This window comes from Artibeus jamaicensis, unplaced genomic scaffold, assembly GCF_021234435.1.
Source record: "Artibeus jamaicensis isolate MK-2021 breed Jamaican fruit bat unplaced genomic scaffold, CSHL_Jam_final contig_391, whole genome shotgun sequence".
NCBI lineage: Eukaryota > Metazoa > Chordata > Mammalia > Chiroptera > Phyllostomidae > Artibeus > Artibeus jamaicensis.
The window spans coordinates 13,549,630-13,574,205 of record NW_026521814.1 but is presented as its reverse complement, the minus strand read 5'-3'; the positions used below and the strand labels follow the sequence as shown (position 1 = coordinate 13,574,205).

The following is a 24,576-nucleotide window of genomic DNA, read 5'->3' as shown; positions in this document are numbered from 1 at the left end:
ATCTTTTATTTTTAAAAAAAGCGATTTTCAAGACCTATTGTCTTCTATTATACCTCTGCAGTCAACAGCATATTGTTGACTAATTCCATGTAGGCTTTCATTTCTGCTTTTTGGACTTCATCCAGCCCATCACTAAGAGAATGGCCCTAAAGGGAATTTAAAAAAATTCAAGAGCATCATGTTAAATATACAAAAACTTTCAGTTATCTTACTACCAAGGAATATAGCATAAATCTCTTTGTTGCAAATGTTCAATGGAATTAATTTCCAAACTGCCTCCAAAAAGATAATTATTTTATATGAAAAAATAGTTAATATTCTATTGCTACAAAATATTAATAAGTAATATTTACGATGATAAAAACAATGCTTTCAATGGCTAAAATTACATTATCAATTATTTCACAAAAGAAGAAAACAAGAATGGTTAGTAAACTGTTATTTTAAGAGACTAACCTTATTACTAATAAATGCGAAAAGACTGACATATATGTTGCTTATAAAGTGGTCTAAAATAAATAAATGATAGAGAAATGGATGCTAATTTTTAAATTCTAATGCACTATAGTAATGAGTGAATACATAAAATGATATAACCTTTAATTCAATCTGGCAATCTGTTTTAAGATTTTAAAAATGCATATCCTGTAACATCACAATATCACTCTCAAGATTTATCCTAAGGAAATAGTCTGACAAGTGTACAAAGGTATATGTACAGGAATATTTACCTCAGCACTCAATAACAACCAAAAACTGGCAACAACTTGCAACTTAAGTGTCTATCAATACGGACTTAATAAATTATAATACATCCATAATAATAGAATACTACACAATTTAAAAGGGTAATTTATACACAAATATTTATATATATATTTTATCTGTATGTATGTATGTGTATGTAGTAATCAACATGGAAGAATTTCTAAACACATTGATGATTTTAAAAGGCAGGATGCAAAATAACTAAAAATAGTATGATCTATGCTTTTCTATGTATACAAAGAAAAAAGAAAGTCTGGAAGAATTTTCTCCAAAATGTTAATGGAGGCTGCTCTTTAATAACTATTAAAATCTAAACTGAATAATTCAAATAGACAAATTAATATATCTGACTTCTAACAGATCCTATGTCTCCCTTCTCAAAGGTTAAGTTGACATTTTTTTAACAACCTAACAGTTTTCATTTATGACCAAAATTCTCTTAAGTTAAAAAATTATCTACCATTTTATAAAGATCAAATTACCTCTTTTGCCATTGATTTGTAATATCTTTATAAAATAATATTTTAGAAATATTTCTCTAGTAGTTTATATTGGCACTTTAAAAAACCAGGTTAAAATCAATGTAAATGTTAAGTCATGCTAAAGAATGATGAATGACTGACTTATTTAAGAGTGGCTGTGATCAAATGCATTTAATATCTTTTTTATTACCTTGGCTTTAACAAATTGGACTATTGGACCAAGTTCTGATACTACTTGATTTCCTACATGAATAAATGGTACTTTACCTGTTGAGGAAAAAAAAATGTGTGAAAACACTTTTAGTAAATTAAAGGTTGCACTAATAAACATAGGAAATCAACACAAAACTGGGATATGTTTCATTAAAGCAGAATTTCACAACACTCTAACTTTTGAAAATTACAGTAAATGTAGATGTTAAATTCTATAAATTTTTAAACACTGAATATTGACCAATTTTAAAATGCAAGAAGAACAATTTGAATTATTCATTTGCAGAGTTCTCACGTATATATAACAGACCACAATATTCCCTTTTCAGAGCTAACACTAACAAATCACTATATAGCTATAAATATTATTTATTAAAATTATATAAAACAAGCCCAGACAATGGTCCATGACCACTGATAGATTTCAAAGAAATTCAACTGGATCTTCTCTTTGGAGTATAATGAATCAATCCATATTAAAAATTACATTTAAGAAGATTTATTTCTACATCTTCTACTTCCAAGTTTCAGGTCCTCATTAAGGTCAATATTTTAAGCACATAACGGTGTATTAATAAATGTCTCTGAATCAGAAATATCAGGAAGAGAATTAACAATCCTTGAAGACATGTTAGTTTATGAATTATAATACAAAGTATGTTCCTAACACGTGGGACAAAAGAACCAATAGGATGCTTATAAAAACTGGCTTCTCTAAATATTGATAAACACATTAAAAATTATTTCATTTCTATAAATACTTATAGTTGATGGAATTATCAGAGATGATGAGAATAAAATAGTCTCCAAATAGAAATAAAGTTCACCCCCAAAACTAGATAATAAACCTTGCTGTCAGGCCTAGTTCAAATAGAGTTCACATTAACAGCAGGCTTCTTCATGGTCCTTTTCAATACATTCACTCCTCTCTGGCTCAGTCAGCCTGAGGGTAATGGATGAGGTGCAGAGCACCAACAAAAGCATCATCTGCATCCATAGGATAACACACTACAAAGGAAAGCCAGGCCTTTTGGAACACAACAACTCAATAGATGTATTTAGAAGACATATCCATGTTACCAATACAGAAACACTGAATTCCACATTCTTTTCTTCTACTATTATAAATCTTGCAATAAATAAAAAAATTCTTATCTGTGTAAGCATGTTGTTTTTAACTTGGGATAAAAAATCTTTGTAACTACTATACTGCTAGAAATAGTTCAGGTCCTCCAACATAAAGTAATCTGAAAATGAAAACTATGTATTAATGAACACCCAGACTAAAGGGTATTTCTGAGGTGTAACATTTTGAGAACAAAGTGTATTTCTCATTTTCAATAACCAGTTTGTGGTTCTTGGAAGAAAGTGGTTCCATTTTATTTCTTTTCTTAAAAATACTTTGAGCACTGTAGATTCTGAAACAGGGAAGTAGTGTCGGTAGTCAACTGAGCAATTATATGCCTCTGAATATAGAGAGATATACAAAAGGCAACAAATTAGAAGTGAATAATGCTTCCTGTTACCTGCCCGAGTAAAAGTGGAGCCAATGTCATATCCTTATTATCAGGCAAAAGCACAATAAGACAGTTATTCTCTGGCACCAACCAAAGGTTATAAAAGAAAACAAATAGGCAGAATAATCACTTGAGGAAGAAAAATCATTTTCAGAACTTGTATTTCGAAAGAAAGCAAGAAGATGTTGCCAACCAAGTGTGTACCTTTAGAGAATGTTAAAAAAAGAAAAGACCTTGGATGTCATCTAATCCAACCATCCCATATTACAGATGAAATCACTAGTGCCTAAAAAAGAGAAGTCAAATTTCCCAAAGAAACTGTTAATATGCAGCAAACTCACAAAAAGATTTGAGTAAAAATTTCCTAAAAACTTAGCCAAACAGTCTTCTGACTATTCCATGATGCTCTCTGCTCTAAAAATTTTCTACAACAAATGAAATGTAACACATTCCCCTGATCACTCCAAATCATATGATAAAGAGAATACATCTAGAGATATAACATTTAAATTTCTTAATAGAAAGTCTCATCTTCATCTACTTAGAAAACCCCTCCTATGAATGAATGTGTGTATATATATATATATATATATATATATATATATATATATTATTGTAGTCTTTACAGTATGTATCTGTTTGTCTTTTATTGTCTATAAAATATCTACCTAGGTGATACTTTAGTATAGTCACTTTAGGAAACAGGTAGATATGGTTTCTCCTTATTTGCCTAAAATATCAACTCCAGTATTAGATTACTAATCATTTCATATGTATTTCTACACTCTTTGTATGACGACATAGAGGAAAAAGATAGATGGAAGCAACACAATTCACTTCTCCAGAACTCAGTGAAGTTTACAAAACCTATGTATAAAATTACCACAAAATAAGTCAATTAATGGCCTTCAAGAATCTAAAATGTCTATGCTTATAATTCTAGAAATTATTTCATGTAAATGTCTTAAAATGCATACTCATAAACCTATAAATACAGGGTAGGACAAAAGTAGGTTTATAGTTGTGAGTACATGAAACACAGTTTATTCCTCTATTTTTTGAAAAGGTACTAAAATTTAATCATTCATAAAGCCGTGATTATTATATTAATCATATCATTATTAATTATAACATCAATTATTATGTTAATTATATATTTTCCATACAAACTACTGTAAACCCACTTTTGCCCCACCCGTTATAGACGTATTCACTTAGAATTCCCAGTGTATATGCAGAGCATCTTCACAGCTTTTGACAACTATTACTGCCCTTAGTAACTTAAGATGAAAAACATTTAACACAAGTTATGATTACAATGAAGAGACAGATAAATGTTTCTCTAAAAAACAAATTAACACACTTAGGCCCATCAGTTATATTCAATAAGATTTATTCATAAAGAAATAATTCTGTTACTATTGCTCCAGAAAAAACACAGTTAACAATAATCCATATCAATGCTACTTAACATCTATTTATCAGATTTGTGGCATTATATTTTATATTAAAAATTATCTGAATCATATTTATTTTAAACTGTACTTTACTAATACATGACACATAGAAAGGCAATACTGATTATGAAAAATAGCAGAAAGACTAAAATCTTAATAAAAAGTATCTTAAAGCCTGTTAAAACAAAAAGAATTGGAAACCAAAAACATTCAGAGATGACATTAAGATCTATGAAAAGTTAATTTAATTATTTCACAATCCCTTTCCATCTTTATAATGGGAGAATATAATTTAAAGACTATAATTTAGAAAATACAACTGATTCCTTAATAATAAATTTGTTTTGTGAAGAGGAAACAGTCCTATGTAAATAAGAATGGCAAAATCTAAAATTTTGTATTTTCTTTATATCTACTATTTAAAACAATTCCTTAACTTTCCAGTAACCACCCATCTCTGACCACAGAGCTGAGATGCACAGACACGCCCACACCAATACTGTCAAGTTTGCAACTGTTATTTTATAAAACTATGGGGAAATTTTTCAAAGGATAAGCCAAAAATACAGGTATTTTAAAAATCTAGGTACAAACTGGATTAGCCCTACAATCTTATCAGTAATATTAATAGAAAAGAAAAAAAACTTACCAGATGGAGACATATATTCTGCATTTGCCCTACAAACCACTTTGATAGGCAGATTACACATTTGCAAAAAGGCCTGTAAATCAAGATAAGTATAGTAAGCCTAATGAAAGCATACGCATATTTGAACACAACTTTTAAAAAATTTATTTTCTAAACTTAAGTAATGGCTAATATAGTACCACTTTATTGGAAGAAAATAAATCTACTGAAAGTGAAAGATCTGTATGCCAAACAAAAATAAAGTGTTATTTCACTACTAAAAAAATCAATATAACATAGACACAGTAAATGTATAAAGATTAAGCATTTATATATTTAAGGAAGAAAATGTAAATTATCCACATCTATTTTACTGTATTAGTTTATGCAAGTCAACAATACTTTATACTGCTTTAATTTTCTTAAACAGATGATAAAAGTTCATATTTTATAAGGCATTACTCTTAATTCCACTATTCTTGCCTTAGGAAAAATCTCTCAAAATGTTATTTCTGCTACTTCAAAGTTCTCCCCAATAATACTAACTATCCTAACATGTAGTTTTTATTCTCACTAGTCACTTATTAAAGATATCATTTATTTCCACTTCATTTAGAGTAATAAAAATTTATAAGCAACTTAAATATCTAACAATAAGGAACAGGAACAGACAAACCATTTATGGTAAATATGAACCATGGAATATTATGCAATTTAAAAAATCACTCTTTTAAAAAGAGAATTTTCTATGACCAAAAAGATATCCACACTACAAAATTAAGTGAAAAAATGCAAAATTCTATTGACTATATATAGACTTTTAAATGTTTTTATATATATAAACTTTTTTATATATAAAATGTTTTTTGTATATAAACTTTAAATGTTTTTAAGATGTCAGTAAACTGCCAAACCTATATGCCTTCTGACTGGTTCTCTCGACTACTTTTTATAACTCTCAAAGCTTACTCCCCTTGTTACTTACTTACCTGACATCTAGGACTGTTTTTCTCACTAAATTTACCTACCTTCTTTCTATAAAATTATTCAATTGCAGAAAGCATAGCTTACAATGGTTTTAATTACCACATACAAATTAGAAAACAAACTTTATCTATTTCAAAACTGAGGGAACTACTATAAATAGCAGTCAAATGTCAGCTGAAATAAATTAATAAATAACAAGGCTATTACTTATTTTATATTAAGATTATGAATAGACTAGCCTATCCTACCCAATAAAGATTTCTCATAGGGGCTGCCTATTACAATTCCTTCCTCAGTTCTAGATTGGAAATCAGTCTTAAGACTCTTGCAAAGTAGTAAGAGTGTTCAACAGTGATTATTATCTTACACAAAGTGCTGCATTTGCTTAAAGGTATGTCAATTCTCTTCTTCAAATTTGTCTTCCCAAAACTCCAGTCCTCTAGGAATGCTCCTCTCTAAAAATAAACTCCACATGAGTCTGATTCCTTCTACTTACACCCTGATTCCTACATTGCTCTGTAACTTATATCTGCATGTCTGATGTCACCAAGTAAATGCAGTATCTTAGAGAGCCAAGGAATAGATTTCAATTTTTTGTAATTCTGTCCCTGCTCCAATGTCCCTCATTTTCCTATAGGTACCATAAAGATGGTGCACTACTTATAATAAGCATTCAGGGTTTAGTGACTGAGTAACCAGAGCTCTCAGAATTTATTGTGGCAGAGGCTCTTAATTATCCCCCTATACATGTTTCCCCCCTTCTATACAATGAACTCATGAATTATATCTTCACATATGGCTGCCTGAAATAGGAACTTTATTTCTCTGGCTCCCTTATAAGTTGGTGTGGCCAATGTCTAAATTCTGATCACTGGGACTTGTTTTGGGCAACTGCTGAAAAGTTTCTTAAACAGGAACATTTTTTTTCCTTCCTGTTGACTATAATGTGCCTTTAAAGGATGACTATAGTCAAACTAAACCATGAAGTTCAAGTTCAATGTTGAAGATGGTAGAACAAGAGTAAAGAAGCCTGGGTATTTGACAGCCATGTTGTTGTCACCAAACCTGGATTACCTGTGTTTATCAGGAAAAAAAACAACAACTTATATTTGAATTTTTTGTCACTCACAGACAAACTTAATCCTAACTGACCAACAATTACTTTTTCTAAGCACCACCTCACCCAACGAAAGGTGATTCCTCTGTGTCTGCCTAAGTGTACACTAACAGTCCACTATCATCTGCACTCTTGATTTATAGTGATAATAGTGAGCTTCTTGATTGACCTATAAGAATACACTAGGGATGTACTTGTCCAACTTCAGTTCTGCACACATCAAAATCATGCAGAAGGCTTGTTAAAACAGTTTGCTAGGAAAAGAAGAATTAGAGAGAATAAATGAAACAGCTTTTTCAAGGAGACTGGATGAGAAGAAAGGAAAATTAGGAAGGTCAGCTCCCTTCCATTACATTTGTATCTGTACGGATGATGAAAGGTTGGGCTCATTAAAACATAAGTGCAAAAGAAAAAACAGTGAAAATAGGCTGAAATGACAAGAAACAGGCAGAAAAACTGACATGCAAGATCCTTGGGAGGGTAAAAAGGGTGCAGGGATCTGTTTTTGTCAGGAAACAGGACACTTTTTCCATTGTAATGTAAGGGGCAGCGAGCATCAGTGATGGCGACTGCAGTACAATAAGGGGGGAGATCAAGACAATGAGCGTATGTTCACATTCTCTGAGAAATGAAAGGACAAATCATCTTGCTAAGAATAAGGGACTTAGAGGGAATTGAGACCCTTAGAAGAACAAAAAGAATTTGAAAGTACTGCATAATGTTATCTTCTCGAAGTTCTGAATAATATTCTGTTGTTAGTTAACAATCATAATACTATAAAAAATAGTAAATATGGCATTGTATCTTGCTAAATTATATGCGTAGTGGCAACTGTACTAATCAATGTTCTAAAAATCTGCACTTCACTAAGAAGATTGAGCAAAATTATAATGTTCTATAACCAAAGCCATACCTCCAATCCTATGAATTTTTTATTGTTTTATTGTAAATAACTAACTTAATTTCATCCAATAAAACAACACTAAACTTACCATAGACTTAAATTGATGGCATAACTCTGGTTAGCCAAAGATTAATTTTACAGCATTTATTATAATTACTCTTCATCCCTGATTCAAAAGAAATTTTCTAAATTAATCTGTACTTTACCAAGAAGTCTGATATCACAAACCCAGTACTTTCATCCAAACTTTAACAATGCAAACATTACCAAGTCATTCCCATGTCTGTCTTCAAGAATATAAAAAGTCTAAAACCAACCCAGGCTTTGATTCAAACAGTATTTCCCCCTTCTCTTATAGGATGGAAGAAAATCCCCAAAATGTTCCAAAGTAGACAATATTTTCACCTTTCATTTTCATTTTCAATCTCTCATCAGTACCCCAAACATTCCAAATAAAACAAGCATGATATAATAACCTAATACACATTTTACTTTCATTTTGGAGATTGTAAGCTACATGAATTTATTCTTAGGTAAATACAAAGGAAAATGTACTTTTACAATAATTATAATAAAACTGAGGGTCACTCACCTAAGTCCTATTCCTTAGTTGGATATTTTATTCAAAACTAATTCAAGTGATAGGCAATATAAAATATTTAAATCAGAAACTTAGCATATTCTATCAGAATAAAGATCTATAAACTGTATTGTCCAATATGATAGTCCCTAGTCATCTGTGGCTATTTAACTTAAATTTAAATGATTGAAGTTGCATAAAATTTAAATTCAGTTTCCCAGTCACACTAGCCACATTTCAACTGCTCAAAAGTCACATGTGGCTTGTGGATACCCTATTTACTGGACAGCACAAATAACAGAACATTTACATCATTGAGGAAAGTTCTATTGGACAGAGTGTGCCCATAACTGGTAAATCAGTGCAGAAAAGACATCTTAGCAAGAAAGGTAGACATCATCTCAAAGTGATTAGACTAAATATTATTCAAAACAACCTGCATTATAATGCAGTGTCTACAAACCCTGCAAGTGATCAATCGACTTCTGTTAACAGTGACACATTAAACACCATAATATTTTCAGTTTCAGAAATATAGGGTTTACTCATTTGCTGAGCAACTGCAACTACTAAAATGGTCAGCAAAACCTAAGAATTAAAGAATGAATCAATTAAAACTACAGCCTATATATAGTCATTCTTTGAATATAAATTTACTGAATGCCTAAGCACATGGCATGGTAGGTAATTCTTTTAAATACACACATGTACACACAGAACATAATACCCAATATCTGACTTCTAAGACTCTGAAATTGAATAAGCTTGATGTTTAAACACATTAAATAAATTAATCAAATTCTTAACATTAAAAAAATCACTGAAAGGGTAAGGTGTCAAATTTTTTTGTTTTCTAAAAAATTAAATAAATAAGTAAAAGGAAAAAAGTAAGACCAGATCATTGATAACTGATTAAAAATGAAGGATCTGCCCTGGCTGGTGTGGCTAAGTGGACTGAGCACCAGACTGTGAATCAAGGGGTCACAGGTTCAATTCCCAGTCAGAGCATATGCCTGGGTTGCCAGCTGGGTCCCCAGTGTGGGGTGTGTAGGAGGCAACCACACAGTGATGTTTCTCTCCCTCTCTTTCTCCTTTCCTTCCCCTCTCTGTAAAAACAAATAAAATTAAAAATAAATAAATATGAAGGATCAAACTTGAAGGATATGAAGGACTATCAAATATGAAGGATCGAACAGCAAGGCAGAGGACACTGATATCTAAGAGCGTCCAGAGGAGAAAATCAGTGCATTTGCATCACAGCAATAAAAAGATTTGAAAACTGAAGAAATCAAGTACCACAGAAGGCAGAGGTGAGGGAAAGGACTAAAAACAGGAGGATTGGATGAAAGTCTGTATAAGCCGTGGATAACGAACTAGCCCACCCCCAATCTGGTAGGAGACCGAGAGGTTCAGTCTCCAGAATAAACCAACCAGAGAGACTCCTGACTCCAGACCCAGGCACAGCAGAGTGGGGAGGGGCGGGGAAGGTGTCACACCGGGAAGAAGGTTAAATGGAAGTAAGTGTACACTGATTTAAGAGACCCACAGCACCCCTGATGGCCAAGTTAAGGCCTTTCTGAATTTCTGTGCAGAAAATGCCTACAAATACTCATGGTTTTATTAGGGGTAGAGGTGGGGTGGGGTTGGATAGTGGTCAAGAAAAATGGCAGCTCACTGTACAATCAGTCTACAGAGAATCCCATGTGTCAAAAAGCCCCTCATCTCCCCATCAGCTTTGTAGTGTCTCACTCTTAAATATAGATTATTAGCAGAGCTCAACAGATATTTGAGGGAAGCCTCGAACATCAGACAGCCAAAATAAACCACAAAAAAGGAATTGGGAAGAAACAGAAAATGCAGAATACAGAAGTCATCAAAGAAAAATAATGGCTAGTATTTATTGAGCACTTACTATATGCCAGGTACTTGCATTAGAGCTTTACCCTATGAGGTAGGTGTAACAAGTATCTTCATTTTAAGATAAGAAAACGGGAACAGAGAAATTAAGGAATCTGATCAAGGCATATACAAAGAAAGGAAGGGAGAGAGGGAAGAGAGAGAGAAAAAAGCAGCAGCAAAGCACACAAAGAACTGAGCAAATAGGTGGCATAATGACTTAATAGCAACTCTAAAAGCTAGATGATAACACAAGGCCTTCAAAGTTCTAAGAAAAAAATACTGTCAACCTAAAATTCTACATGTGGCCAAGGTACCAGTCAAATGTGAATAAAGAATAAAAATAGTATTGTACAAGCAAAGTCTTTAAATTTTTATTTCCCATATACCCTTTCTCAGGAGGCAGGCTAATGAAGAAATATGCTGCACAAAATCAAAATAACAAATCAAGAAGAAAAGAACATGGGACAGACCCAGAAAATTGGGGTTGCAATATAAAATAAAAGAGCCCTGGCAGAGTGGCTCAGCTGGTTACAGTGTCATCCCCATACGCCAGAGTTGCGGGTTCAATCCAGGTCAGGACACCTACAAGAACCAACAAATGAATACACCAATGGGTGGAAAAACAAATCAGTGTGTGTGCGTGTGTGTGTGTCTCAAATCAATAAATAAAAATTAAAAGAAAAAAAGCAAAGAGGGTTCCCTGGGTAATGATGAATAGCAATCATAAGAAGACAGCTCTGAAGCCAGACAAGAAAGGAACTGCTCCAATTAAAGTAAGGACTAAGGTTTCAAAGGTAGTATTTCCGAGAGAAAAGAGCATGAGAGAAAGGACCTGATATGTCTGACCTTTGTGAGGGGAGTTTTACAGTTCAAAGAGTTCGGGGGAGAAAACTATCCATATGAATTAAATAAAGCAATTATTTACCCAAGGGGGTAAAATCATATAGAAAGAATATATTCATAGTACACTGAATATTTAATATTTAAAAATAAAATAACAACACAAGCATCTTACCTAGAAACACAGAGGTAAACAAATACCTGGAAAAATAACACAGCTGAAAAATAACAATAGATTGAAAACTGGTTGTCTATGGGTATCAGCACTGAGGTGGGGTAAGGGTGGAACACTAGGCTGGTTTTTTGAGGATAAGCCTCTTACACCATTGCTCTTATACCAGTGGAAGGTAAATCAATCCAACCACTTTGAAACTGTTTGGTAATATCCATTACTAAGCATATGCCTACCCTATGAGTCAACAATTCCACTCCCCCATATACTCGTACAGCAAAAAGAAATAGGCCATATAACCACTACCATACATATACAAAAATGTTCATATCAGCTTAATACATCATAATCAAATATTGGGAACACCTCAATGTCCATTAACATGAATAGCAAATTTGACTCTGAAATTCCTAAACACTAAGCCAAAAAGGATAAAAAATATGTCACCAATTGCTATTATGAGAAAGGAAAAAGTAAACATGAAAGGACTACACATTTTGACTCTAACTCCTTTAAAAATAACATTCATTGAGAATTTTTACGACAGAAAAATTCTAGAAACAGTCCCAGAAGATGACACCTACGATACTCCATGAAGATTCTAAATTCTGCTTTTCTAGTAATCATTTCTGAATCACATCTTCTGAAAACTATGGCTCCGTTTTTTTGTAAATATTGGTTTTGAAAAATAAATATTTTATTTATACATAACTAAAATAAGGCTGGAAATCTAAAATAGCAAGAATAATCTGTTCAACCCTAACAAATATCTTAAATCTTGGATTCAAAAGTTGTTATTGTAGGTAACAATGCCACTGCCTTCATTAGATTATAAAACTAGCTGCTTATATGTTGTAAGAATCCTTCCAAACGTTGACGCTGACAGAGTACCGGGAATACAGACAGGGATCCTATTACACAATCTTTCAGTAACATCGTACAAGGCTTCCTCTTGCTTCTCATATCAAATTCCTCTGTCTTCTAAAGCTAGCTTTACTGTTATAATTCCCATTTATGTGCATGGTACATCACTGGCAGATAATGATTATTAGCTCAATGAACAAATAAACAAAATGAAAACTCGAACAATACATTAAATCACAAAATAAATAAAGAACTCTAAAACTCAGTAAATCTAGTTCTAGCCATGTGATTTTTCTAAATGAAGCACAGAAACTTCTGATAATAAAAACATAAGTAAAAATGTTGGTTAGTAAAAATTCAAACACAAAACTTACATTGAACCACTAGCTGAGGTATAAATCAATGCACTCTTTTTGAAGGCACTTTGGCAACATCTACAAAAATTTAAATGTACACATTCTTTGATCCAGAAATTCTATTGTGAGAAATACATATGTACATATTTGCATAAAATTATACCAGATAAATGTATACATATTCACACCTAAGCCCAATTTATGGTAGCAAAATAATAATTACAACCATAGCCTAATAACCCAACAATGAGAGGCTGGTTCAATAAACTGTGGTGAATCTATCAATGAAATATTCAAAGCCTTCAAAAAAGAATGGGGTCACTCCTCAACTGAACTTCTCATACTAAATTCCAAAAGACATTTCTCATCTGGAATCTTATATAAGGGCTACAGAATGACATGAGACAATATACACCAAAGGCAGAAATATTTTTTGTGTGATTTTTTTCCCTGAAGGCAAAACATAGCCGAGTAAGGCCTGCAAAAGGCAAATTTGTGTGGTCCAATGCATAACTTCCAGTGAGATAACTTCATACAAATTTGAATATCTAGAAGAATAAATATAAAGCACATATTCATTCATTCATATACTCAATACATATTTACTAAGCACCTACTATGTATGAGTGACTGTTCCAGGTAATGGAGACAGAAAGTAAGCAAATAAACCAGAAAATATGCATGGTAATTCCTGCTACTTAGAAATATAAAGCAGCCCTGGCTGATGTGGCTCAGCGGATTGAACACCAGCCTGCAAACCAAAGGGTTGCCGGTTCGACTCCCTAGGGCACATGCCTTGGTTGCAGGCCAGGTCCCCAACAGGGGATGCGTGAGAGGCAACCACACATTGATGTTTCTCTCCCTCTCTTCCTCCCTTCCCTCACTCTAAAAATAAGTAAATAAAATCTTTAAGAAAAAAAAGAAATATAAAGCAGTATGAGGATTGCTATTATATATAGAGTAGGCAGATAAGGGCTCACCAATAAGGTCACATTTAAGCATAAAACTGAAGAAAGGGAGCAAGCCATGTAGATATCTAAAAGAAGAGCTGTCCAATTCAAAGGTGTGAAGCAACCTTGTGCTTATACTGGCATATTTGAAGAATAGCTTGAAGTCCAGTGTGACAATTGGGAAATAAGGAAGTAAGTGGTACGAGATGAGATTAGAGAGACAACCAGATCATGTAGGATTTACAGATGAATTTTAAGGACTCTAGCTTTTACTTTGAATAAGATGAGCAATCACTAGAAGGAGCTGAGCTGAGAGCTGCTGGAACCTGACTGACATTAAAGGATTATAAACAGCTATACAGGAATTAGATTGTAGAGAGTAGAAGGGTGAAAAAGGTAAAGTAGTTAGGAGGATTCTGCAATATTCTAGGCAAGAAGTGATAAGTCCACGGCCAAAATGGGAGTGTGAGAGGTGGTAAGAAGTCAGATTCTGGCTGTATTTTCAAGGTAGGGCCAAAAAGATTTGATGATAACTGGATGTGGATACAGAAAAAAAGAGGACCCCAATGATGACTCAAAGTTTGACAAACAAGCAATGTCGGAACGGCCATTTACCAAAATAGGAAAAAATGGGATGAGCGGGTTTTGGTGGGAGGGTGGGGACTCAGGAGTCTGTAGATGCTCTCCTCCAGTTATGAGTTCTCTGTTAAGACTTCTGACAGGAAATGACAACTCCACTCTCTTTTCACAGGCCTAAAGTTGCTAATGTACCACAATATGCTTTGAAACCAGACAAGCAAGTTCTATTCAAACACTGGGAGGCCTAATCTTAAAGGCTACCATATCGCTTTCATGGATGCAAGTGACAGAAACACATACGGATCAATATTACCTTTGTCAACACTTTCCTGCAGGTCTGTAATGTCAAGGTGTTAAGAAACTAGTAAAGCTACAGATATAACACCGAATAAACACAAAGGACAGTTTTTATCTTCGGTCATTTCTGTCCCCTATATCTACAGCCCACCAAGTGAAAAGTCGGTTTAAAATAAGAAGCTTTAGGAAGCTAAAAAAAAACATCTGATTAGAGCAAAAATCTCCTGAAAATTTACTGAGAAGTGAGTGACACAGGAAAAAGCCACTGTCGACAGGAGTCCTTTAAAATCTCAGCAACTATGGCTCAATCTTCAAGAGATTAAAATTACACATAACCATGTAGGTCTCATAGTTAATATAAGCAGGAAGGTAAAAAAGCATTACTGAGCAAATCAAACAAAAAGAAAACATCTGAAGTATTAGGTGTATCTAGTTTCTTCAAGTCTTCATTCATGCAGAAATATACTAATAATATTCCAGAAAGAAGTCTGGGGAGTAAATGAGTGAAATTAAATTTAAAGCCAAAAAGTCATTCCTTTCCTTTACAGAAAACAAATATGATAGCAAGAAAATAGAATCTATAATATTAAAAACATTAAAATATCAAATATCCTTTGTTTTAATTGCATTATACATTTTTAAGAGTAACTAAAACACTCAGCTCAGAAAATGGTAAAAAGGGCTCAACCCCAACTGAATGGAAACAGCCTGCCCTTGTCCCTACATTTGTACAGGGAGGATGCTGCCTCATTGAGATGCTATCCCTACCATCATTTAGAACAACTGACTTTCTGTTGCTGACTCATAAGCCACACCACTCTTAGGACTGGACAGACCATTAGCACATTCCCACTCCTTAATTGTCACTGGTTAAGTGCCTTAGCAGAACTTAATGGATCCTAACAGAATATAGATTTAAGAAGCAAGTTGTTTAAATAAAAGACTAGAATATCTTTTGAAAAATGGGAGTCCTCTGCATGTCTTGCGAGTTAGTATAGAACAGAATGGAGTTAATAGAGCAGAAGCCTCCCAGTGAGATATCTCTCAGTGGAATGTTGGCGACTGACTGTGTTAGCTTGAGAAAGTTCCTTTTCTTTATAAGCTTTCTGACTTCTAAAATGAAAACAATTTATTAAGCAGATTGAGGTCCTATATGTAAGATACTATTTATAATCAAAATAATAAAATTACACACTAAGGTAAATATCTCTAAATAGATATTAAAAGGATAAAGGAATATAACCAAAAGCACTTTTTAATAGTAAAAAGTAAATATACATTGGTTTTCAATATGAACCTCATGTGATATAAAATATTTTCTAACAAGGCAAAACAAGTGAATAAAAATATTGACATAAACTTTTACTTTATGAATAATTTTTCAAAGTGATACACACTGATGAAAGTGATAAATGAACTGATAAAAGGCCTCCACCTCCAGAATGCAATCTCCATTAGTACATAGTGACTGACCATGTCTGTCTTGTCCGCTACTTTATCCTCGCATACAACAGATTCTCAGTAAACACTGGCTTAATAAATAAGATACTGATATTCATAATAATAAATACAAAGATAAATTCATAGAAAACTAGTAACCTACAACAAAGCTCATTGCTTTAAAAAATTAGGTATAATTCCTGTTAAGTTCAGAGGTGTTTTTAAAAGTCAATGAAATTACAAATATCAATAAGCAGATATTTGCTGTTTTTAGAAAACAGTAACAGAAATTTAACTTAAAAAAATACCTGTGCAGAAATCATCAGCAACTACAATTCAATAAGCATAAACAAGCTTTAAATAGAGCAAATATGTTACCAAAAACATGAAATGCCATTGACAACACAGATGAAGACAGATCACATCAGAGGACCTTCCTTAATACAACTCTCACCTGAAAACTACTCCTGGAATATCTGACTCAGTTTTAGATACATCAACATCTGAAAGCTGTAGGAAAAAAATCAAATTCAGAAAAAAAGCAACAAAAACAATAACCAGAACAGGAAAAGACACAAGCTTTCCCTGGTAGAATAAATATAAATAAAAGTAAATTGTAGGGTCAAAATTAAGCAAAAGAGTTATAAAACAGGCAAAGGAACAGAAAGAATAATTATTGTGACCCAAGAACCTAGTGCAATACCAGTTGCCTGGCTAGTGCTCAATGATCAATTTGGGAGTAAAGAAAAGAAACTACTTTTTTTCTGAGGTCCTATGATGAATGTCTAAAAGTTTTGTTATTTACAGATAAATATTCCCACATGAGAAAAATAACAATAACAGAAAAAAAGCACAAAATTTAAAATTCTTAGGATAAGCTAAATAGTAAATGGAAAGGATATAAAATGTATGCCTTTCGTTTTAATAAAATCATGGTAACTCAGCATTGAATAATTTACCAATGAGCAGTAACAACAATCTTTCCTCTTCTTTATTCCAAAAACAAAATGAACATTGGTCTTATAAGTACAATATATAACAATATTCCTTAATTGCACTTACATAAAAAAGTCAATATTGCTTCCCAGTACAGATATAAAAATAATACAAAATTTTAAAGAACTGTCTTTAATAAATCTTCAAAAGATTAGGTGCTTTATACTAATTAACACTGTAGAATTTAAGGAATTATAAACAAAGCTTCTAAAATGTACTTAAATCACATTAACAAAGCTATCCAAATTCTAGATAGTGAAGGATCCATTTTCAGTCCAACTAGGTAAATCCACCCTTAGACAGCAGACCTTAGGTTTTTTTCATTATGACGGAGCATCTTTTCTTTTCATAATTAAATCTGAAATATTTTATATATAGATCCATCGAGGACTATTCTAAAGCATGCAATGCCATTTTCAGGACACAAAATGAAAATGGTTCTGAATTTTAACTCATATCTTGTTTTACTAGGGACACAAAAGAATAGCTGTGATGACAACTGAAGAATTATTTTCCACCTTACTGAAGAGGCATGTTTTAAAATTAAAACCCATGAACAAATCTATCTACAAAATAATTCATTTTTATATCAAACAGCTGCAGACCCTGTAATTGAAATAATGTATCTAAGGTTACAAATTAAAAGTGTTAGGTATCATTCTTGAAGTGACAAATTAAGTACCTAATCCAGTTAAAGTAATAGCCATATTTGTAGTTTAACATAAATTAAGACCTTAATTATATTTGTGACTATTTTAAACAAAATAACAAACTCCTTTGTACCTGAGAATGTAATTTATAGCAAAGCCAGGTTCATTTTCCAAACCAATCTATTTCACACAGCAGAAGTACTGTGGTATAATGGTATAATGTAATTCTTGTTGTAGAATGTTGAAAGGGTAGATTCACTAAAAGCACAGAAGAGGTTTGAAGATAAATGAAGATGCTATTCATTCAAGGGTAATTTCATCTTAGAACTATATGAAAGATGTTTCACTCACACGGGGCAGTGTATGGCCTCAAATTTAAGTGTATTTTCAGCTCAAATATAATGCTGCTAGATCAATTATGTTGATACTGTATATCTAATAATGAAGAATTCTAGCCTTTTTCTGTTGAAAAAACAGACTGTCATTTTTTCATCTTAACTGCTATATCTTTATTGCTCCATTTAACACCAACAGATTTTAAAATCCTGCGTGATATTTACCTTTTAAGTAGAAAAGTATGCAACTGATATTCTATGGTAACTTGCAAATTCTCAGAACTATAAGAATATGAATTTTTGCTAAATTAAATAGATACTTATATTAGCAAACCATTATCCTATATAACCAATTTCCATTATTTCACCAATTACTAAAAATAACAACTCTAATAGCCACCTCATATTTTGAATATTCTTCATTTTCACAAATCCAGTAAAACTAACTTAAATATTTTATATAACCATATCATTTATGTGTTCACAGATTAGTACTGATAATGAGCATTCTTTTAATTTGCTAAACTATTTGCAATTTAAGTTTTATATATTTAAATCATCCCACATATTTATTATAAGCATATATCACAAAAATGCTTTTATATTTCTAGTATATAAAAGGTGATGTGGACAAGATTTTCAATCTAAAAAAAATTAAACTCAGTGATATCAAGGAAACATCTGCAGCCTACATTTTGCTCATTTTAGAACACTGAAGAGGATTTTACAAATCCCCTTATGTAATAAATGTTCCCTAAATTCTACCCCTTAACTTTCCTCTTCTTCTCCTAATCCTGGAAGTGAATAAAGCCTCATTTTGCAGAGCATGAAGAAAGTGGGAGGGATGAAAAATGTTAAAAAACTAAAATGTTATTTATACTTTATGAAAATTTTAAGAGATTATCAATTTTAAAATGTTTTTCATGAAATAGTATTCTATTAATTCTACATTAAAATAGATACACTGGTATCACCCTATTTGTATTTACATTAGGTTTAAATTAAACTGAGACCAAAAAAGTGCATACAACCATAAACAACTTGTTTAAAGCCAAAAGGTATCCAACCAAATTGAAACTCAAAATCATTTCCCCCAAAATTTTGTAGGTAGGCTGCCCACTGTGGCCACCTGCCATATGGCATTTGCACAATCACAGATGTTTCTCCAATGCAACCAACCACCACCATGCAGTCAGGAAAAATACTCCTCCCTGTTCTTCCCCAGTCAGTACACTATCACCATTTAACCACTAATTAAAACGTCCACCTAAAAAGCATCATTTGCTAAAAGGAAAAAGCAAGGGTCAGCTAAGTATCAGCAGATCTGACACGTTTGTGTTCATGGCCCAGCATTAATGGAGCCTATAAAAATGCTGACTTTTTGTAATGATACAACACACTCAAAAGAGAGAATAGTGTTCTTGGTTTTGGTTGTCTTCCCTTTCATTTTTAGACATAAAGTATTCACAAAGGGAAGGGAAAAATGAGAATATAAAATAAAATAGGAATATATCCCTTAATCTGAGCTTAACTGTTATTCCTACTTGAAGTAAAAGCCAAGGAAGGAAAAACTAAAATTATTCTTTCATGCAACATTCTCATAACAATCATCAGCATGAAAAACTCTAAAATTAAATTCAAACTTTTACAATATTTAGATTAGCCCTAGCTGATGCTGCTCAGTGGATTGAGCATGGGCCTGCAAACCAAAAGGTTGCTGGTTTGATTCCCAGTCAGGGCACATGCCTGGATTATGGGCCAGGTCCCCAGTAGGGGGTGTGCAAGAGGCAACCACACATCCATGTTTCTTTCCCTCTCCTTCTCCCTCCCTTTCCCTCTCTCTAAAAAGAAATTTAAAAAAAAGACATTAAAATATACATGTGTATATACATGTGTATAACTTTAAAGTCAAAATAGGCACTAATTCAGCATTTAATATTATCTTATGCTTCTACTGCTTTTACTTTTTTCAAAAGAATTTTGCATTTATTACCAAACTTGAACTTCACAATAACTCATAAGATAGGAAAGACTGAATTTATCCACATTTCAAATACTGAGTCATGTTGACCTTTCACATCTTAATGTAATCTATAAATTATAAGATATAATTTGCTATGAAATGTCAGAAATAATTTTTGAATTAAATACTCAATTATTTTTGGATAAAAATTCAAAGATCTGTATCAAAGGACTGAACTTGATATGCAGCAAAGTGTCATGAGTGTGGATTTTCGACTCAGCCTCTCTGGGTCTGCAGTCTAGCTCTCCCAGAGCTACTTATATAACTGTGAGCCAACTGCTTAACCTCCCTGCCTCAGCTTCCTAATCTGTAAAATGGGAATCATAATACTACCTACTGAATAGGGTTGCTGTGTGAGGATTACCTATGATACCTAAAGTACATATAGCAAGACCTAGCACACAGAGTAAGTGCTGTGTATATTCTAGCTACACTATTATTAATGTTCTTACTAACATGATCTGCAATTTGGGAATTATAATAGCCCTCATAGGAATTATATGGAATCCGATATTCCATATAATATTATATTATATAGTAATTAATAGGAATAGGGATATTCCTATTATTATAATAGGAATTATAATAATCCTCATACAGTTGTTATAAGGATTAAATGAGTTAATAAGAATTAAGTGCTCAGCACAGTGATGAGCAAATGGTAGGCATTCACCAAAACTGTCATCTGTTAATCTCCACAATTTCTGGGCTCTATGGCCTTGAGCAGAACTTTTCTGAGCTTCAGTTTCCGCATCTTTAAAATGAGGTTACCATACTGCAGTATTATGCTAAGGACTAAATGAGATACTTTACATAAAAGGTCTTAGTAGAGTGCCTTCTGCCATAAAAGCATTCAATAAGTATTCAATTTTAAAACAAATCTTATTCAGTATTATTAAAATAATATTTTGTTTGATTTAAAGCACTCAACATTAACATTTTTAAGGTATAGAATGAAAGCATGATTACAAAAATTATTAATGTTCACACAAATTCAAATGTGTCCTAACATTTACTTCAATTACTTCAGTGTTTTTAAGTATTATAAAGCCTGCATGCTTCCATTCCTCCTGCTGACCAATGTCATTACATGTACTCTGTCAAAGAATCAGGAGAGAAGTAAATAATAACCAATATGCAGTGCATTGTTACAATATGCCAGATACTTTTTCTGAGAGCTTTATATACATTATCACATTCACAACGTCCTCAGAACACCCAAAAGGACAGCTTCTATTATGTCTCCATCATCTATTACATCCAACACGTGAGAAAACATGAAACAAAGTACTGTTCAAGGTTTGCTGTATTTGGAACAGAAACCAACTGCCCGTTTCATTTGTGGGATCTGCTATAAAAGACAGTATTTGAAAAAAGTCAAATAAAACTTTTTTTGCAGAAAACTTGTAGAATGTGTTTGTTCATACTGTATTTCTAGACATATGTTATCAATACAAGAGCCACCAGCTATATGTAGCTATTGAGCACTTGAATAGCACAAACTGCAATGTGCTGTAAGTGTAAAATACACATCACATTTTGAGCTTAATATAAAAAATGTAAAACATCCCATTTATAAATTTTGTATTAATTACATGTAAAAATGATACATGTGTAACATCTGGATACACTGGGTTAAATAAAATATATTATTAAAATTGATTTCACCTGTTTCTTTTTACTTTCGTTAACGGAGCTACTATAAAATTTTGAACTGTCTGAATGATGCAGAAGACCACAGCTAAGGGCAAATCGTGATGGAAGCTTCATCATAACAATTTACCCACTTGTGCATTAAGTCTCCTGCCGTTTTTTGGCAAAACATCATATCACCCAGAGGACGCAGCTCCCTGTGACTATTGACTTTTCCTAAAACCAAAATCACCTTCGAAAGGGAAGGGATTTCAGACCATCAATAAGATTCAGGAAAATACGACAGGGCAGCTGATGGCGATTGGGAGAACTGTGTGAAGTCCTAAAGTGCCTCCTTTGAAGGGGACTGAGGGATCATTGATCTATGCACAATGTTTCTTATATCTTCTTCAATAAATGTCTCTATTTGTCATACTACATGGCTAGATACCTGGGGTCTAGACAGACCCTGTATGTATATCTAGTTACCTATATGTGTGTGTGTATATACATATACAGGTATACACACACACACACAGAATGTATTATGAAAATGGGAGGAACACACTACACTAATACTTCACTATATTCAACACACAAGATTATTTTACCAGGCAAACACTTGAGGCAATACCAGTATTTTGTGGATGAAGAAAGAAAAGCAAATCTAAAGAGGAAATATAGCCATGAGAAAAATATTTATTTTCTTTTAAATTGAAATCATAAAGGCCCCTTTAATAAAAAAAAGATCTAACCACTTAGTTTCAGGGGTACAATAAATGCCAAGTCTATGTGGTAAGCAAAATTTAAATTTCCTGATGGTTTAACTAACAGACTATTAAAATATCTGATGTTTGATATCTGGTATCTTCTAGAAAATATCAAGTTTATGGATACCTGTCACATTGTTTTGATCAATTTTATACATTTAACTGATTCTTCTAAGCAGATACTGGTCCACTATATAGATGAAAATTGTTCCATAAAGTTTACATCAGATATCTGGAAAAGTCACATTTATAGTCATGGCTACTATCAGCTGTCAAGCCAAAGAATATTGAGAAAAACCAAGAATTTTTAATATATGCTGGTTAATTTATCATCTAAGTGACATATGTAGGATAACAAAAAATTGAAAATGATTAAGCAAAATTCTGCATTTTGAAAGGTTCTTTTTTTTCTGGTTTTATTTTTAATTGCAACTATGATTTGAAAAGCCATGGTGAAAAAGCAAATTAACAGGAACCATAAAAATAGAGCTGCTAAATAAAGTACACACAAAGATTTCTTCCCTTCCACAGATTATTTAAAGCATTAATTTTTTAATCAGTAATATACCAAGATTTTAATTTGTAATAAAAAGTAGTTAAACCATCTATTCCAGGATTTTTCAACACTGACTCTATTTACATTTGGGGCTGGATAATTCTTAATTTGGAGAGACTGTCCTATGCATTGTAAGTTGCTTACCAGCATCCCTGGCCTCCACCCAGGAGATGCCGATAGCACCCTCCCCAACAACCGTGACAACCAAAAATGTCCTCTGTGAGGTAGAAATCTCCCTTTAAGAACCACTGATCTATTACTACCCAAGATACCTTCCTACTTTGTGAAAATTCCCTCAGTGCTTCCTAAACTACTGTTCTTTGGTTTTAAGAGCTCTTCACAGGGGATTCCCAGACAGCTTCAGCAGAGAGATGAGTAAACTTACTGCAACCATATGCAGAATAGTCTGGATATGTTTTTAGTTGCAGCATGTGGGCACTGGAATGTGTTTCATCAGATCCTGAAAGAGTTTTTCCAGAAGTGGCAATTAAAAAAGGGTTAAGAATTAGTGCTGCAACTAAAATGTTTGCTGTGCCCTGAGCCACCTTTTCAAAGCTAGAAAGATTGAAAATACTAGTTTATACACAGCAAATAATTTATCGGTGCTATCAATTATCAGGCAAGACTGCTTTTACCATACTTATAAACCCTTCATTCAAATTTACTGACTACATTATATATTCTAGGCACTACATCACTATCATTTGAAAGCTAAACTTAAATTCCAGCTCCCTCACCAAGAATAAATAAATAAATATTTTAATTGAAAAAAATAATATAAAATCCATATTTATTTCCTATAACCAACTAAAAGTTCTGCTCCTCAAAAGCCGACATATGAAAATACACTAGCTATAATACTAGTGCCTAATGATAAAATAAAGGTAAATAAATAAACACAATTTATATTATTGGTTAAAAATACAAATCTTCTTAAAAAAACCTTAAAGATACTCAGACTCAAATGAATACATTAGTATCCAACACATTTCTTTCCATCTCTCTTTCTTTCCCTGCCTTAAACAGAACACAAATGTACTGAATGACATACTATGTATAAGACATAGTTATTAAGCCCAGAGATTATTAAGTTGCATAAGAAATACAATGGAATAACCAAGCACCTAGAATCTTGTCCAAAACACAGGAAAAGTTCACCGTTCCTTCTCTTCCCTTTCTGTCCTCAAGATGCTCATAGTCCCATCTCCAATATAAATATCACATGTTTTATGGTTCTCTTTTATCTTTTGGATGCTAGACCAAAAAAATCCTCTTTTTGATTCAAAATATGTAAGCTAGCTAAAGAAACAGCAGCTAAATTAAAATATTTGAATAATTATAATTCTATAATCTACATAAACATTTCTCTCTCTTTTTAAAAAAAAGAGCTATAACAACCCCCAAGTATCCTATTTTTCCTATAGTGCAGTTAAAAGTTTACAGGGCCACTAACCTTTTTTGGATTACACCATTGTGATGTACAACTTAAAGAGCTATTGTATTCAATAAGTGGTTTGGGGATAATAGACACTAATATAGTCAATAAGTGTCTAAAAATGACTAC

At 32.6% G+C, this 24,576-nt stretch overlaps 1 protein-coding gene across 2 annotated transcripts in view; it reads right to left on the bottom strand.

Annotated features, from left to right (window-relative positions):
* The window catches only part of MTX2 (metaxin 2), a 61,826-nt gene that overhangs the window by 8,647 nt on the left and 28,603 nt on the right, over positions 1-24,576 (bottom strand). For both annotated transcript variants that reach the window (XM_037130030.2, XM_037130029.2), the window contains 3 exons: positions 5,087-5,159; positions 1,441-1,517; positions 54-146 (listed from right to left, as the gene is read on the bottom strand). In XM_037130030.2, the coding sequence (XP_036985925.1) occupies positions 54-146; positions 1,441-1,517; positions 5,087-5,147 (231 nt within the window). In that variant the 5' untranslated portion in view covers positions 5,148-5,159. The remainder of the gene's footprint in view (positions 1-53; positions 147-1,440; positions 1,518-5,086; positions 5,160-24,576) is intronic.